The following is a 17,032-nucleotide window of genomic DNA, read 5'->3' on the forward strand; positions in this document are numbered from 1 at the left end:
TGGATTGCTACCTTTTCTTTATTAATTTGCCATTTGACGGACATTTGAGTTATTTCCACTTTTTGGCTGTTTTCAATAACGTGAGGAGTTCCCATCGTGGCGCAGTGGTTAACGAATCCGACTAGGAACCATGAGGTTGCAGGTTCAATCCCTGACCTTGCTCAGTGGGTTAAGGATCCGGCGTTGCCGTGAGCTGTGGTGTAGGTTGCAGACGAGGTTCGGATCCCGCATTGCTGTGGCCCTGGTGTAGACTGGTGGCTACAGCTCCGAATGGACCCCTAGCCTGGGAACCTCCATATGCCACGGGAGCGGCCCAAGAAATTGCAAAAAGACAAAACAACAACAACAACAAAAAAACAATAACGTGAATATCCATATACATGTCTGTGGTTATGTGTCCTCATTTTCTTTGGGTAGATACATAGCAGTGAATTGAGAGTCTTTGGTAACTCTCTCTTTGCTTACTTAACTTTTAGGCAACTAACAAATTGTTTTCCTAAGTGATTGCATCATTTTATGTTCTTTGCAGCTGTGAATGAGGGTTTCAGTTTTTCCATAGTTTGATCAACACTTGTTTTTTCTGTCTTTCTTGTTTATTGCAATTCAAGTGGTTTTTCTTCTTTTCCCATCCCTTCCTCTTTCCTTCCTTTCTTTTGCTTTTATTTATTCATTTATTCATGTATTTAGTCTTTTTATGGCCGCATCTTTGGCATATAGAGGTTCCCAGGCTAGGAGTTAAGTTGGAGCTGTAGCTGCCAGCCTACGCCACAGCCATAGCAATGCCAGATCCGAGTGCCATCCGCGACCAGTGTCACAGCTTGTGGCGATGCTGGATCCTTTAACCTACTGAGTGAGGCCAGGGATCAGATCTGCATCCTCATAGATTGTAGTCGGGTTCTTAACCTGCTGAGCCACAACAGGAACTCCTTTTATGCTTTTAAATAGGCATTTTATTTTTAGTGCATCTTTAGTTTCACAGCAAAATTGGGCAGAAAGCAGTGTTCCATATACCTTCTACTTCCCTCCCCCAACACGCACAGCCTCCCCTGCTATTAACGCAAGCATCAGAGTGCTGCACTTGTTATAGTTGATGAACCATATTCCCCCGAAGTCCTTGAGTTTACATCAGAGTTCAGACAAACATATGATGTATAATGACACGCCTCCACCATTAGAGGACCATACAGTGTAGTTTCACCGCCCTAAAAATCCTCCATGCTCTCTCTATGCCTGTTCATCTCTCTCTCCACCCTTAGATCAGGCCATCACTGGTCTTTTTACATGTCTATCATGCTTTTAATCACATTTTTCTAATGACGTTGAACATCTTTGTATGTGCCCATTAGCCATCCACGTATCATTGATGCAATATCCTTTAAAATCTTTTGCCCATGTTTTAGTTGGGCTGTCCTTCCTTCTTTCCTCCTCCTCCGTCCCTTCCTTCCTTGCCTTAAAGAGTTCCTTATGTATTATGGATACAAGTCTTTTTGCCATTTTCTTGGGCCACTCCTGTGGCATATGGAGGTTCCCAGGCTAGGGGTCGAATTGGAGCCGTAGCCACCAGCCTCCACCAAAGCCACAGCAACGGGGGTTCCGAGCTACGTCTGCAACCTACACCACAGCTCACGGCAATGCTGGATCCTTAACCCACTGAGTAAGGCGAGGGATCGAACCTGCAACCTCATGGTTCCTAGTCGGATTCGTTAACCACTGAGCCACGATGGGAACTCCTGGATACAAGTCCTTTATCAGAAATAAGATTTTGTGGCAGTTTCTGCCCTGGTGCAGTGGATTAAGGATCCGGTGTTGCTGCGGTTGTGGCACAGGTTGCGTTGTAGCTGCAATCCCTGTCCTGAGAACATACTTAATGCTGTAGGTATGGCCAGAAGAAAAAAGGTTGTGTCAATACATTCTTTTAGTCTGTGGGTCTTTTTGCTGATGTCCTTTGAAGCCTAGAAGTTTTAAATTTTTTTGTATTATTAAAGCGTAGTTGACTTACAGTGTTATGCCAATTTTTGCTATAGAACAAAAAATGACCTAGTTATACATACATATACATTCCTTTTTAGAAATTACTTAATGAATTTTGTTACATTTATAGGTGTACAGCAATAATCACAACCAAATTTTATAGCATTTCCATTCCAAATCCTCAGTGTATCTCCCCACCCCCAACCTGTCTCATTTGGAAACCATAAGTTTTTCGAAGTCTGTGAGTCCATATCTGTTCTGCACAGAAGTTCATTGTGTCCTTTTTTTTACATTCCACATGTAAGTGACAGCATATGATGTTGTTGTCTCACTGCCTGACTAACTTCATTAGCATGGTAATTTCTAGGTCCATCCGTATTGCTGCAGATGTTGTTATTTCTTTCCTTTTAATGGTTGAGTAATAAATACTCCATCGTGTATATGTACCACATGTTCTTGATCCACTCTAGTCGATGGACATTTAAGTTGTTTCCATGTCTTGGCTATTGCAGATGGTGCTGCAATGAACATTGGAGTTACATGTGTCTTTTTGAGTCATGGTTTTCTCTGGATAGATGCCCAGGAGTAGGATTGCTGGATCAGATAGTAATTCTCTTTTTAGTTTTCTGAGGAATCTCCTTACTGTTTTCCACAGTGGTTGCACCAATTTGCATTCCCCCCAGCGGTGTAATAGTGTTCCTTTTTCTCCAGACCCTCTCCAGCACTTATTGTTTGTAGACTTTTTGATGACGGCTGCTCTGGCTAGTGTAAGGTGGTATCTCCTAGTGGTTTTGATACATTCCTTTTCTTGTTTTCTTTTTTTTTTTAGGGCCGAATCCGAGGTAAATGGAGGTTCCCAGGCTAGGGGGCTAACTTAGGAGCTATTGCTGCTGGCCTACACCAGAGCCACAGCAACGCCAGACCCAAGCTGAGTCTGCAGCCTACACCACAGCTCACGGCAACGCTGGATCCTTAACCCACAGAGCTAGGCCAGGGATTGAACCTGCAACCTCACGGTTCCTTGTTGGATTTTTCTGCTGCACCACGACTGGAACTCCAATATATCCCTTTTCTCATCTTCCATCATGGTCTATCACGAGAGTTTGGAAATAGTTCCCTGTGCTCTACAGCAGGACCTCATTGCTCATCCATTCTAAATGTAATAGTTTGCATCTTTTAACCCTAGACTCCCAGTCATCCCACTCCTTCCCTCTTCCCTCATCACAAGTCTGTTCTCTGTGTCTTAGTGTGTTTCTGTTTATAGGTAGGTTTATTTGTGCCATGTTTTATTTATTTTTTTTTTCTTTTGTCTTTTTGTCCTTTCTGGGGCCGCTCCCGCGGCATATGGAGGTTCCCAGGCTATGGGTCGAATCGGAGCTGTAGCCACCGGCCTACACCAGAGCCACAGCAATGGGGGATCCGAGCCGCGTCTGCGACCTACACCACAGCTCACGGCAACGCTGGATCCTTTAACCAACCCACTGAGCAAGGCCAGGGATGGAGCCTGCAACCTCATGGTTCCTAGTCGGATTCGTTAACCACTGAGCCACGACGGGAACTCCTGTGCCATATTTTAGATTCTACATATAAGTGGTGTTTGTCCTTCTCTTTCTGACTTACAGAAGTTTTAATTTTGACTACTCCAGTTTTCTAAGTTTTTCTTTTATCACTTGTGCTTTTCTTTCTTTTTTTTTTTTTTTTGCTTCTAGGGCTGCATGTGTGGCATATGGAAGTTCCCAGCTATAGGTCAAATTGCAGCTACAGCTGCCGGCCTACACCACGCCACAGCAACGCCAGATCAGAGCCATGTCTGTGACCTACGCCACAGCTCACAGCAGCACTGGATCCTTAACCCACTGAGCGAGGCCAGGGGTCAAACCCGGAACCTCATGGTTACTAGTTGGATTTGTTTCCCCATTGCCACGATGGGAACTCCCTGTTTCATGTACTTTTAAGGTTTGGTTTTTATGTTGGCTATTAACATATGGAAAATTAGGATATAATTATTTTAATACTTAGTTCTAATACTTCTTTCCTTTTCCCACCTTTATCATATAGGTAAATTGATTTTTACTACTTAGCTTCTTTTAGAACTGGGCATGGCCTTGGACATTTTACTTATTTTATTGGTTTATTTTCTTCAATTTAACTTAATTTATTTATTCAGTTTTGCTTTTTAGGGCCACACCCATGGCATATTGAAGTTCCCGTGCTATGGGTATGCCTGCCTACGCCACAGCCACAGCAATGCCAGATCCAAGCCATGTCTGCAACCTACGCCACAGCTCACGGCAATGCTGGATCCTTTACCCACTGAGCGGGGCCAGGGATTGAACCTGCATCCTCAGGGATGCTGATTGGATTTGTTAACCACTGTGCCATGACGGGACCTCCATATAGAGAATCTTTTGATTCACTTCCTTATGTTATTGAGCTAATTGGAAATAATATCTCATCTGGATGGATGCCGAAAGGCAGCAGAATTCCTTCACGTGATTGCCTGGAACATTATGTGTAATTGTAAATGGCAAGCCCTTCACTGTGTTTAATAGTGAGCTACAGGAAGCACAGCTCACAGGGCTCTAGCACGTTTTCCTGTTTCTTACCCAGTGTTCAGGATGTCCAAACCATGACGTGAACGGAGCCTGCCGTTCACCTTTATAGACGATAGGATTATGCTTATACAACGGAAGAGAATCAACTAGAAAACCACTGAAAACAAAACAGCTGTAATCTTACTTTTCTTCCAGAAGTGTTAAAAAAAATTCCGCATATAATAAAAATGGATTAAAAGCAATTGAAAAAATTAATAATCCTTAAAGCTTTCTAAGCCATAAAATTTGACTAAGGGAGTTACCTGGTGGCTTAGTGGGTTAGGGATCCAGTGTTGTCACTGCCGTGGTGCAGCTTCAATCCCCACAAAAGAGGCCAAAAAATTTTTCGTTTTGACTAAGGAAAAATTCTAAAAATAGGTGTAGCAATATCAGCCAGAACGTGTCAGGGGATGTGTAAGACACAGCAAATGGCTCTTTGCAAGACAAATGACAGAAGATTGTTTTACTTTACTTAGGAAGAGCTATTTCAGAAAATAAACGACCAAATATTCAAGAGAAAATGCTCAGTCTAGGTAACGAAATGGGCATGAAAATCTAAGAAAGACAAGTTTCACACTTTTCAGATTGGCAGAATTAAATTCTGCTCATATCCAGTCTCAGTAAACTATGTAAACAGATTTAAAAACTCTTTTTTAATTTTTTTTTTTTATTTTGGCTGCTCCTGTGTCATGTGGGAGTTCCTGGGCTGGGGGTTGAACCTGCACCGCAGCAATGATGATGCCAGATCCTTAAGCATTAGGGCACCAGGCAGCTCCTCCTAAAAATTTTTGATGTGTGTATAAATTATTGGTGTCTTATAGAGGATACTTTGGTACTATCTCTGGTTTGAAAATGCACATGTTCATTGACTCATTTTTGCTTTGCAAAAACAGCATTTCACTTGCGGCTCTATCAGTGGATTTCATGTCATTAAAAAGAGTGAGGCAATAGGTCTGTATCCACTGATAGGCAACTATCCATACGACAGACTGCTTGTTGGAGAAAAGCTAAATGTGATGAAATAAATGAATAATAGTGTAACCTCTTAAATTTTTAATGGAAAGATATTAGTTTTGAAATTGTTGCAAACTAATAAAATATCTGCATTTATAACATAAGGACCTCTTTCCTTTTAACTAGTTTGTATGTGATTCTTACAAGAAAGTAGTATTGTCTCACATTAGCACAGTATAATCATCAGAAAACAAGGAAGTTAAATTACTCTTAACTAATTCTCAAACCCTTTTCAAGTTTTGTGGGTTTTTTTAAATTAATGACTTCCTCAGATTTCTCAGTCTTTTCTTGTCTTCAGTGACCATGACACTTTTGAATAAAATATCTAATATTTCTGCGTGATTAGGTTCATGTAATGGTGTGTTTGCCAAAAATAACATAGATGATGGGTTTTTTTTTTTTTCCTTTCGTATCAGGTGGCGGTTGATTTTTATTTATCCTCTTATCGAAGGTATTATTTATGTGATAGAGCTAGTTTTTTAGGCTTCTTGATTCTGCCCATATCTTCAGTTCCACTCTTCCCCCCAAGATTTTTTTTCCCCCTTTTCTGAAGGATTTACTTTGTCACAGTGAGAATCATGGCAACCAGATGTTTTCAGAATGTTTATATTCTTCATTTAACTGATGTCTCTAAAAAGCACAAGCCTCTGGTTAAAAAAAAACCCAACAAATGTTGCATACATCGTAATTACACTTCAGTTAAATGTTTTAAGAAAGAGGAGTTCCCATTGTTGCTCAGTGTGTTAAGAACCTGGCTAGTATCCATGAGGATGCGGGTTCGATCTCTGGCTCTGCTCAGTGGGTTAAGGATTTGGCGTTGCTGTAGCTGTGGTGTAGGCTGGCAGCTGCGGCTCCGATTTGACCCCTAGCCTGGGAACTTGGCATGTGATGCAGCTGTGGCCATTAAAAAGAAGAAGCAAAATAAAAAGTTTTAAGAAAGAAGATTCTTAAATTCTTTAAGAAATTCTTAATAAAATCAATGTATCTTATTATTAAAATGGTTAAAAGTATGCCATCTTCACTCTTGAATATTGAGACAATAAAATTGATGTTTATAGGTAATTTTTCAGTTGTTTGTGAAAGTATTTTTAATACTGAGTGAAAATAGAATGTGACTAATTATCTTTAATTGCAAAGATAAAAACTTGACAGAACGAGTTTAACATTAAGTAATCCCAGAAGAACAGTAGTAGTTAAACCTTTGTCTAGGTTGGGTTTTAGGTGATTTTTGTCCACCTCCCACCTAGGAAACTCTCATCTTTTGAAAGCCCATAAAATATGTATGAATTATCCTGTCTTAATAGGAGAGCCAAAGGGATTTCCTTACACTAGCTGGATGCCCTGGTGTGTAATTACATAATTCGATTTACTTTACAGGTATTTCTCTGGAAATGGCAGCTGTGACAGTAAAGGAAGAATCAGAAGATCCTGATTACTATCAATATAACATTCAAGGTACTTGAAATGGTTTTTCTTTCCAGAAGTTACTGGTGGTTAAAAGTAATGTGAGTTCCTTAGATGCGTTGATATTAATAGTTTCATTGATTGGTCCTTAAATAGTATGTACGCTTATAGTTTATTACTGAAATAAAATAGATTTTAAAAAATGGGGCAATAAAATAAACTATGGGGAAAATGTTAAATAACCATTAGTAGTAGTCTTAAAAGAACAAGAGAAAGTTGTGGCACAATTTAGAATTCAATTCTAATTTCCAGAGTTATTTGCATGGCATGAGAGATCTTTTGATCCTCGGAGAGTTCTATTTGTGCAACAAAAATAACTATATTCACATTTTTATTATGTTAAAAATCTATGAAAGATAAGACATTAATAAGTGTTAGTTGTTTTGTATATTTGCTTGATTATTAGGAAAGAATTAAAGGTCATAATTTCACAATGCAGTTTACTTTTATGCATCGAGGGGCTTTAGTTTAGAGCAACCTCTGTAGTGTATGGTGAGTTTAGTTTTTATAGTTGCATAAAGTACACTAAACATTTGAACTAATGTGATCTGATCAGTTCATGTATATGCCCATAAAACCATCCTCACTGCAGTCAGGATGATGAAATGTCCATACCCCCCCCGAGTTTCCTCAAGTCCCTTAGTAATTCAGTGTCTTCCTCAGCCAACCACTGATATATTTTCTGTCGTTTTAGATTAGTTTGCATTTTTAAGAAATTTACATAAAATGGAATCACCATAAAGTATGTACGGTTTTCTTGGGTTGGGCAGCTGTGGCTTTCTAAATTTCACATAATTGTTTTGAAATTCATCCATCCGTAGTGTTGCATATATCAAGAGCTAATTCCATTTTATTGCTGAGTGTTATTCCATTTTATGGCTATACTACAATTTATTTGTCCCTCTGTCTGTTGATGGACATTTTGGTTGTTTACAGTTTGGGGCTATTAACAATAAAGCTACTATGAACATTTGTGTGGAAATATGCCTTCATTTCTCTTGAGTAGATTCCTAGAACTCGAATAGCTGGGATCTGTGGTAGGTATATAACTTTTGTTGAAGAAATCATCAAACTGTTCTCCATTGTGCTTTTACACTGTTTTACATTTTCATCGACAGTTACAGTGGTTCTGGTTGCTCCACATCTATGTCAGCACTTGTACAGTTTGCGTTGTTATTTTTAGCTGCTCTAAGTGGGTGTCTTACGATGCCTCCTTCTGGTTTTAAGTTGCATTTGCTTAATAGGTTTACTTCATTTAAAAGAATAAGGCTTTATCCGTTCTGGAGTGTTACCAAAGTTAAGAAGAAATTTGTTCTGGTTTGCAATCATGTGAATGTCTGTATGTATATATTAAATTGTGTCCTTGTGAATTTTGTAATTTTTACCTGTTAGCGTTGAGTGTTTTCTTGCTTGTGACGTTAGTAATTTGCATGGTCAGAAAGTTGAGATAATTCTGAGAATTTTTAATTAAAAAGTTAAAATATTTAGCCTTTATAACAGTTCTTGGTACCTGACTCTAATATGTGTACATATATTTAATTAATATTGCTTAATAAAATATTTTTAACACATTTAATTTTTAAAATAAAAAGTCTGCCTTAAATCTTTAGTATTACCTTTTTAGCTTTGCTGTTATCAGTCATGTTTATGGAAACTTTTTTGTCTACCTTTGGAATAAGAGAGTATGAGTGATTTAAGGTAATGCCTGAATAATAAGAATTAGATGTTTGTAGAGTGAGAAGTTTGCCAGAAATGATAATATTATAAGTTCAGTTGAAGAGGCTGGGGAGCCAGGCAATTAGTTTTTCATCTAGGCTAAGAGATACATATAGTACATGCAATTTCAATATTTTTCTTAATAATTGAGCTTTGGCTTTCTTTTTGTATTTCTAAATAAAAATTCTCTGTGATGTGATATGCAACTAGATTAATTTGACGATGTCCGTCTTACTGATTTTTTTTCCCCTTGTATCAATTGTGCGTAAGTTTTATAGCTAAGAATCTTGGCTGGACCCAACATCACAAAGACTTTTCTTCTCTGTTGTGTAAAAGTTTTTATAGTTTTACATTTAGGTATGTGATTGATTTAGACCTAATTTTTGTGTAGTGTGCAAAACGCCGTGTTCAAACTTACATGTATGGATATCAGGTTTCTCCAGCACCTTTTGTTTTCGACTGGTCTTGTGCTATTGCATTACCTTTACATCTGTCCGTTTTCTTGGGTACATTTTGTTATTCTGATCTCTATGTATATCCTTTTGTCAAAATTACATTGTCTTGAGTATTATAGTTTATATAGTATGTCTTAAAATCAGATTGTCAGTCCACCAGAATTGTTCTTCTTTTTCAATATTATTTTGCCTATTTTAGCTCCTTTTCATTATAAATTTAAAAAATTGATTCGTTCAAAAAACCTTGTGGGGATTTTGATGGAGATTATAATTTAGGTTGAAATTTTTTTTTTTTTTCTTTTTGGTCTTTTAGGGCTGCGCCTCTGGCATATGGAAGTTCCCAGGCTAGGGGTCGAATCAGAGCTGTAGCTGCCAGCCTACACCATAGCCACAGCAACACCAGATCTGAGCCGTGTCTGCGACCTACACCTCAGCTCACAGGCAACGCTGGATTCTTAACCCACTGAGCAAGGCCAGGGATTGAACCTCCCTCCTCATGGATACTAGTAAGATTTGTTTCCACTAAGCCACGACGGAAACTCCTAGGTTGAAAATTTTAACATTGAATCTTCCAATTCATGAGCATATCTGTTGAGCTCTTCCTTGATTACTTTAATCAGTGCTTTGTTTTCAGTATACAGATCTTGTACTTATTGCATAAGGTTTATATCTTAAGTACTGAGTGTTTTTCAGCGTTGTTATAAATGGTATACTGTTCTTTTACAGGTTCACCCTCTAAGTAATATTCCTTCCTAATATCTTGGAACTACATTTGAATTTTATATACTGATCTTGTATCTTGTGACCACGTTAAAATTCATTACTCATACAGCAACTCTTTGGAAAAATATTTTGGATTTTCTAAGTAGACAGTATTATTTCTTCACTTTAGTTTTCTTGTGTTAGTTGCAGCTTGGCCCTCCTAGTGCTATGTTGAGTAATAGTGTGAGTAGGCTTCCATACCTTGTTCACAGTTTTAGAAGGAAAACTGTTTTCTTTTTCTCTATGATAGGTGTGGGTTTTTTGTAGATGCCCTTCATCAGATTGAAGAAATTTTCTTCAGTTCAGAATTTGCCAAATGGGGACTAGAGGATGAATTTTGTGAAAGGCCTCTTTTGTGTCTCTTGAAATGACTGTATTATTTTGTTTAGTCTGTTAAAATGGAATGGTCATCAGCATTAATTTTCAAATGTTGATCGGGAATAATATTCTTTTTATATGTCGTTGAATATTCTTAAGAGTTATTAGTCAGAATTTTCTTGTACATGCCTTTATTTGGTTTTGGTAGTACTGTCTTAAGTGATTTGGGAAGTAATCTATTTTTTTGTAGAATCAATCGTACTCCATCATGATGTAGTTTTGGTCAGATGTATCAATGAAGACACCTGGACCTTGAGGTTTCTCTAATGGAAGTTTTTTTTTTTTTTTTTCCCTTTTTATGACCACGCCTGTGGCAAATGGAAGTTCCCAGGCTCGTGCCACAGCCACAGCAATGCTGGATCTGAGCCTCATCTGTGACCTACACAGCAGCTTGTGGCACTGCTGGGTACCTAACCCACTGAGCAAGGCCAAGGATCGAATCCACATCCTCATGGACACTATGTTGGCTTCTTAACCCACCCAGCACAGCAGGAACTCTTGTTCCCCCTCCCCTCTTATTGTCTTTTGTGATTTTAGGGCTGTACCCACAGCACATGGAGGTTTCCAGGTTAGGGGTCGAATCGGAGTTAAAGCTGCCGGCCTGCGCCACAGCCATAGCAATTCGGGATCTGAGCCATGTCTGTGACCTACACCACAGCTCACCATAACGCCGGATCCTTAACCCATTGAGTGAAGCCAGGAATCAAACCTGTGTCCTCAAGGATGCTAGTCAGATTCATTTCCACTGTTTCTCTACTTTTTAAAGTTTCTTTTAATAGTTACAGGTCATTCTATTAGTGTATCTGTTTCTTCTTGATTGAGTGCTGGTGGTTTGTATCTTAAGGAATTTGTCTACTTTGACTTGTTTTCTTTTTTTAATGTTTGTGAGGTCAGTCATTTAGTTATTGATTTATGTACTTGTTTTTTTTATTTTTGATTTTTATTGGTCATTCTAGCTCAGGGCTTCTCAAGCTTAGCAATAAACTATTTGATCCAAATGTCAATATTGCTAAGCTTGAGAAGCTTCTGTTTATATCAGACTTCTATCAGTCATAAAATTTTTGAGGCATATTGTTACGTGTACATAGACATAGATTGTCTATTTGCATTGCCGTGTTATACAGTCACCTTCAGTATCCGCAGGGGGCTGGTTTCAGGGCTTTCCCCCAACCAACACCCACCTCCCCCAGTATCAAAACCCACAGACAATCAAAAATGTTATATAAAATGGTGTAGTATTTGCATATAACTTACGAATATCCTCCCCATATGTTAGATAAATTGTCTTTAGATTACTTAAATATTTAACATAGTGTAAATGCTACAAATTCAAGTTACATTTGGGAACTTTCTGGAATTTTTTTTGGTTCTAAGTATTTTTGGTCCATGATTGGATAAATCTGCCATTTTGAATGCATAGATTCAGATAGTTGGCAGTATTTCTTGCCTTTAAAACATAAAATGTTTAAAGCCTACAGACACGTACATTTGCCCAAGTTTATCAAATCTTACATGATATATAACATGTTCACTTAGGTAACATGGTGACACCCTTCTTTAGGTCTACCCAGTTCCTAATTTTTTCTCTATTCCTCCTGAGTTAACCATTTTGAAAATTGAGGTTATCCTTCCTGATAATGATTTTATACTTTAAAAGCATATATATTCCCACAGCAGTGCCTTTGTATGTGTGTCCATGCAGTACATTTTATGCTTGGATATTGTCTCAGTTTTTAAGCTTGACACAAATGGTATAATGTGTATGTTGTTTCATGTATGTTCTTGTGTGTCGTTAATCAGTACAGCAGGAGTTCCTGCTGTGGTGCAGTGAGTTAAGAATCTGGCTACAGCAGCTTGGGGTGCTGTGGAGGCATGGGTTTGATCCCTGGCCTGGTGCAGTGGGTTGAAGGATCTGGTGTTGCTGCAGTTACGGCATTAGGTCGAAGCTTCAGCTCAGATTCAGTCCCTGCCCTGGTAACTTCTGTAGGCCTCAGATGTGGCCATAAAAACAAACAGATTTTCAAGATTTACCTATTTTGTCACACGCATGCTTTATCATGGTGGTAGTTAGTGTGTGATCACACTGCAGTTCATTTGTCCATTTTTCCTCTTAAAATCATTTTTGTTTTCTTCCAAAACTTTTGGTATTCCGAAATAGGCTTGGACACATCTCTGTGTGCCTGTCCATTTTCCTCAGAGGTGCTCGGATGTGAGCACTGGGAAAGTGTGATTTGTCTACGGTGACTGGTGTCGAGTGTGAGGGTGAAGTGTGTTGTCCATCTCAGGATGAATAAAACCTAAGTAATGTGCCATGAAAGAGTACCTGGGTGAAATTAAACAGTGTAGATAATTTAGCAGGAGGGCGGTACATGAAGGTGTGCTGGGCAAATAGTAACCAATTGAAACCAAGTTTAGTAACATTAATTTGAGGCCAAAAAAGAAAGAAGTAACAAGTATAAAGAGTAAGACTGAAGTTCGAGCTGTGGTGCAATAGGTTAAGAATCTGACTACATTGGCTGGGTCACCGTGGAGGCAGGGATTCAATCCGTGGCCCAGAAACTTCCTTATTCAATGCCTGGCCTTGGAACCTCTGTGTGTCTTAGGCTTAGCTCAAAAAGGGGATAAGACTCTATCGTTTATATGCTAAGTCATTGAGTTGATCAGATAATCATTGATTTGTATATACCTAAGAACGTAGCCTCAAAAGTAGAAATAAAGAGGCATTCATGTCGTGGCACAGTGGAAATGGGAAATGAATCCGACTAGGAACCCTGAGGGGGCGGGTTCCATCCCTGCCCTTGCTCAGTGGGTTAAGGATCCGGCGTTGTCGTGAGCTGTGGTGTAGGTTGCAGAGGCAGCTCGAATCTGATGTTGCTGTGGTGTAGGCCAGCAGCTGTAGCTCTGAATGCCACAGGTGCAGCCCTAAAAAAAAAAAAAAAAAAAAAAAAGCAACAACAAACAAGGTAGAAGTTAAGAATTGATGCAGTTGTGATAAATTTATAAATGCAGTCATGTGGGAGATTTTAACAAATGTTGACTGTTTATAAACGGTGGCGTATTTGAACTCTGCAGTTTATAGACAGACGTAAGGTAATTGGTGTGTACCAGGATCTCTGTACCTAGCCAAATAATTGTTTATTTACAAAATATGAGTCTTGACAAAAATTGACTTTTGGGAGTTCTGTCATGACTCAGTGGTTAATGAATCCGACTAGGAACCATGAGGTTGCAGTTCAATCCCTGGCTTTGCTCAGTAGATTAAGTATCCGCATTGCTGTGGCCCTGGCATAGGCTGGCAGCTACAGCTCTTACTGGACCCCTAGCCTGGGAACCTTCATATGCTGCAGATGTGGCCCTAAAAATAAATAAATAAAATAAAAAATTTAAAAAAAAGAAAACACGATTTTTATTCTCTCTTAAATCTATTATTTTCACTAAAATCTTTTTGTCTTTTTGCCTTTTCTAGGGCCTCTTCCCACGGCATATGGAGGTTCCCAGGCTAGGGGTCTAATCGGAGATGTAGCCGCTGGCCTATGCCAGAGCCACAGCAACTCAGGATCTGAGTCGCGTCTGGAACCTACACCTCATGGCAACGCCGGATCCTTAACCCACTGAGCAAGGCCAGGGATCAAACCCTCAACCTAGTTGGATTTGTTAACCACTGCGCCAGGACAGGAACTTCTAAAATCTTGATAAATAAATGCAAGTGTGTTGTCAAAACCTCTATAGCATTTTGTGAATGTTTAATTAACTCCAAATATTCTATATGTTAATAATTGGGAAAACCCATGTTAAATGATTTAAATATATATGGATCTGCTGTGAAGGGGGTTTCTGAATTGTTAGTTTGTCATGTTTGTATTTCAGTGGTGATTTAAGCTTTATTGGTAGTTTAATTGCATGATTTTAGAGATTCTAAGGAAGATATAAGAATTTGATTTTGCATCTTTCTTTAGTAAAATAAAATATTAAGCAAATATTTGTCACAGAAGAAACAAATGCACCTTGGAAGATATACCTACACTTATAATCTGTATGAAGTAAAAGTTGCAGTTTGCTGTTATGAACATTTTACTGTTTAAAAAACCCATATCCACCATTTTAGACATACCATTTCATTCACTTCATGTCTAGTCATTTTTCAAAATTTCTTTTGACTGTCTATATATGACTTTGTCTGAACATACTTTTTCCATTCACTAAGACCATAAATTGGCACCACTCATTTTGTCAGTTTTTTTTTTGCCTTTTTTTGGTTCATGAAAAGGCTGTATTCTTCCATATCTCTCACCCAAATTTGTTTGCTGAAGTGACCCAAAATATATTTTGGGGATTACTTTTGAAGTCTTATCTTTGTATCCCCAAGCAGGCCCTTCTGAAACTGATGATGTTGATGACAAACTCCCCCTTTCGAAGTCTTTGCAAGGTATAACTTTCTCACTTCCATTTTCCCACCTGCTTTTTTTATTTAATGTTTCTTTATATTGGACAGAATGTGTTATAGTATTTATATCTGTATTATTACTTTTCTAAGTGGAAAAGGAAAAAGAAATGTATTGGCCTTTTTTTTTAATAAAAACATAAATGAACTTCACAAGCAACAATTTTTCAAAACCGATTTTCCCTTTTGTGAATCTAGTAATGAATCTCGAAATGGGTACATGACACACTTTCATATTTAAGGTAAAGTACACATTTATACCTTATCTCAGAATAGTCAGAAATAAGGCTTATATTGCATAGTTAGTAATGTAAAAATAAGGTCATGTTGATACTTCATTTTTAGAAAGATTGTAAGATATCACTTGTAAATCCCTAAGTTTATTGATTTAATGCCTTTTTTGGGAATTTCTGTATAGTGTCTTTGATGATCACAGGCTATTAATGATGGCTTTCACTTCTGTCTGTTCTAGCTTTTAGCACATAAGATTTATTTTCTTGAGCTTTCCTTTTTTTGTTTTTTTGTGCCACCCCGCAGCACATGGAGCTCCCAGGCCGGGGATCAGATCCGAGCTGCAGTTGCAAAGTAAGCCGCAGCTGTAGCAATGCTGGATCCTTAACTCACTGTGCCGGGCCAGGGATCGAACTCGCATCCCAGTGCTCCCAAGACACTGCTGATCCTGTTGCACCATAGCGGGAGCTCCTAGCTCTGCTTTTAACGTAAACGTGGTTGCTTATTTCATATTTTAAAAGAACATGTAGAACCATTGTTTACAAACACTCTTGTAATGTGCTGACCAGGTGGAACAGTCACCTTATTGTTCTTACTCTTACCTAGTCTTTTTAAGTACTGGCCTCTTCTGCTCTTCATTGTTTTGACCTCACATTTTTATTTGCTTCGGCATTACCGTTCAAGAGCCCACTGCTCCATAAATTTGAATTTAATCCTTAACGGGGGAGAGGGCTATGTGTTGAGAAAGTATATGAAGAAGTTAAAGAATAATTCATAGCTATAAATTTATAGGTTTATGTAGTATTTTGAGCTCAGGTGAGTTTTCAAAATTGAAATAAGTGGAAAAGAATCCCGAGATAATTTATAGCATCATAAAGTCAGGTACTGAAAATCAAATATATTGGATCTTAACCTGGCACTTTCAATTCAAGTTCTAGGCACTGAATGACAGCTTTTGAAACTACAGTCAGTGCTCTTTAAAGATCAAGATAAGGAGTGATTGCTTTGGCGCAGTGGGTTAAGATCCGGCCTTGTTTCTGTGGCTCCATTGGTTTGATCCCAGTTCCGGGTGCAGTGGGTAAGGGTCTGGTGTTGCCGCAGGTGTGGCGTAGATCACAGCTGAGGCTCCAATGTGGTCCCTGGCCTGGAAATTTCCATATGCCCTGGATCTGGCTAAAAACAAAATCAAGGTGAAATGTATTTAAAACCAGTATCTCGGGCTTGTACCTTTAGTATAGTATAGTCATCAGTGGATGACAACAGACCTGATTTTGCTTCCTTACCCCTTTGTGACTTACTCTTACTTATAGGTCATAAACTTCTGTTTATACTCAGAGGCAGTGATTTTTCGATGTTTTCAAAGTTGGTTGCTCAGACACTTAAGGACAGAGGATGAATATTTTGGGGGCAGTTTGGGCACTTACTTAATTGGCTCTCTAGGGTTTTAGATTACATCTTTCCTGTTTACAAGTAAAGCTTCTGCTCTAGTAGGTTGAGCCTGTTTTACCTTGTGACTGCCTAACCTGATACATTGCTTTATGTTCCAGTTTTTAGAAGCAGGCAGATTATATTACCTGAATTAAAATGCTTTTGAGACTAAAGGTAGTATCTTAAGTTTTAACTTACAAGTTTCCTTTAAGTACAACTTTTGATTAAATAATGGGGGTTGAGTTTCCATAGCTTCCACCATAGTAAAAATGGAAAGCAGGAAACATTTCACAGCCAAACCAGAACTTGTTTATCTAGACTTGATAGAGTCTGTGGGCAAAGAAAGAATTTACTCTGATGTGTGTTTTTGTGTGTGCGTCATTGACAGATGAGCATGGCACTTTGAAAAGTATTGTTCTATTTCTCAACATCAGTAATTATATTGCGTAGTTACAGTAACTGATATTAAGTCCCCAAATCTGCTTAGGTTTACTCTGTATATTTACATGTTAAAATAATTTTTGAGCTTCCATAAAGAAGTAGTACATGTTTTTTTCTGAATTAAGTGACATTGAATT

The 17,032-nt window shown here is 38.4% G+C and overlaps 1 protein-coding gene across 6 annotated transcripts in view; it reads left to right on the plus strand.

Moving 5' to 3' along the window:
* The window catches only part of GTF2I (general transcription factor IIi), a 109,889-nt gene that overhangs the window by 41,169 nt on the left and 51,688 nt on the right, over positions 1-17,032 (plus strand). For 2 of the 6 annotated variants that reach the window (XM_047779899.1, XM_047779902.1), the window contains exons 9-10: positions 6,957-7,034; positions 14,721-14,780. In XM_047779899.1, coding sequence (XP_047635855.1) covers positions 6,957-7,034; positions 14,721-14,780 — 138 coding nt within the window. The remainder of the gene's footprint in view (positions 1-6,956; positions 7,035-14,720; positions 14,781-17,032) is intronic. The other 4 variants (XM_047779900.1, XM_047779903.1, XM_047779901.1 and 1 more) reach the window with 2 other exon arrangements.

Source organism: Phacochoerus africanus, chromosome 5, assembly GCF_016906955.1.
Source record: "Phacochoerus africanus isolate WHEZ1 chromosome 5, ROS_Pafr_v1, whole genome shotgun sequence".
In the NCBI taxonomy this organism is placed as follows: Eukaryota; Metazoa; Chordata; class Mammalia; order Artiodactyla; family Suidae; genus Phacochoerus; species Phacochoerus africanus.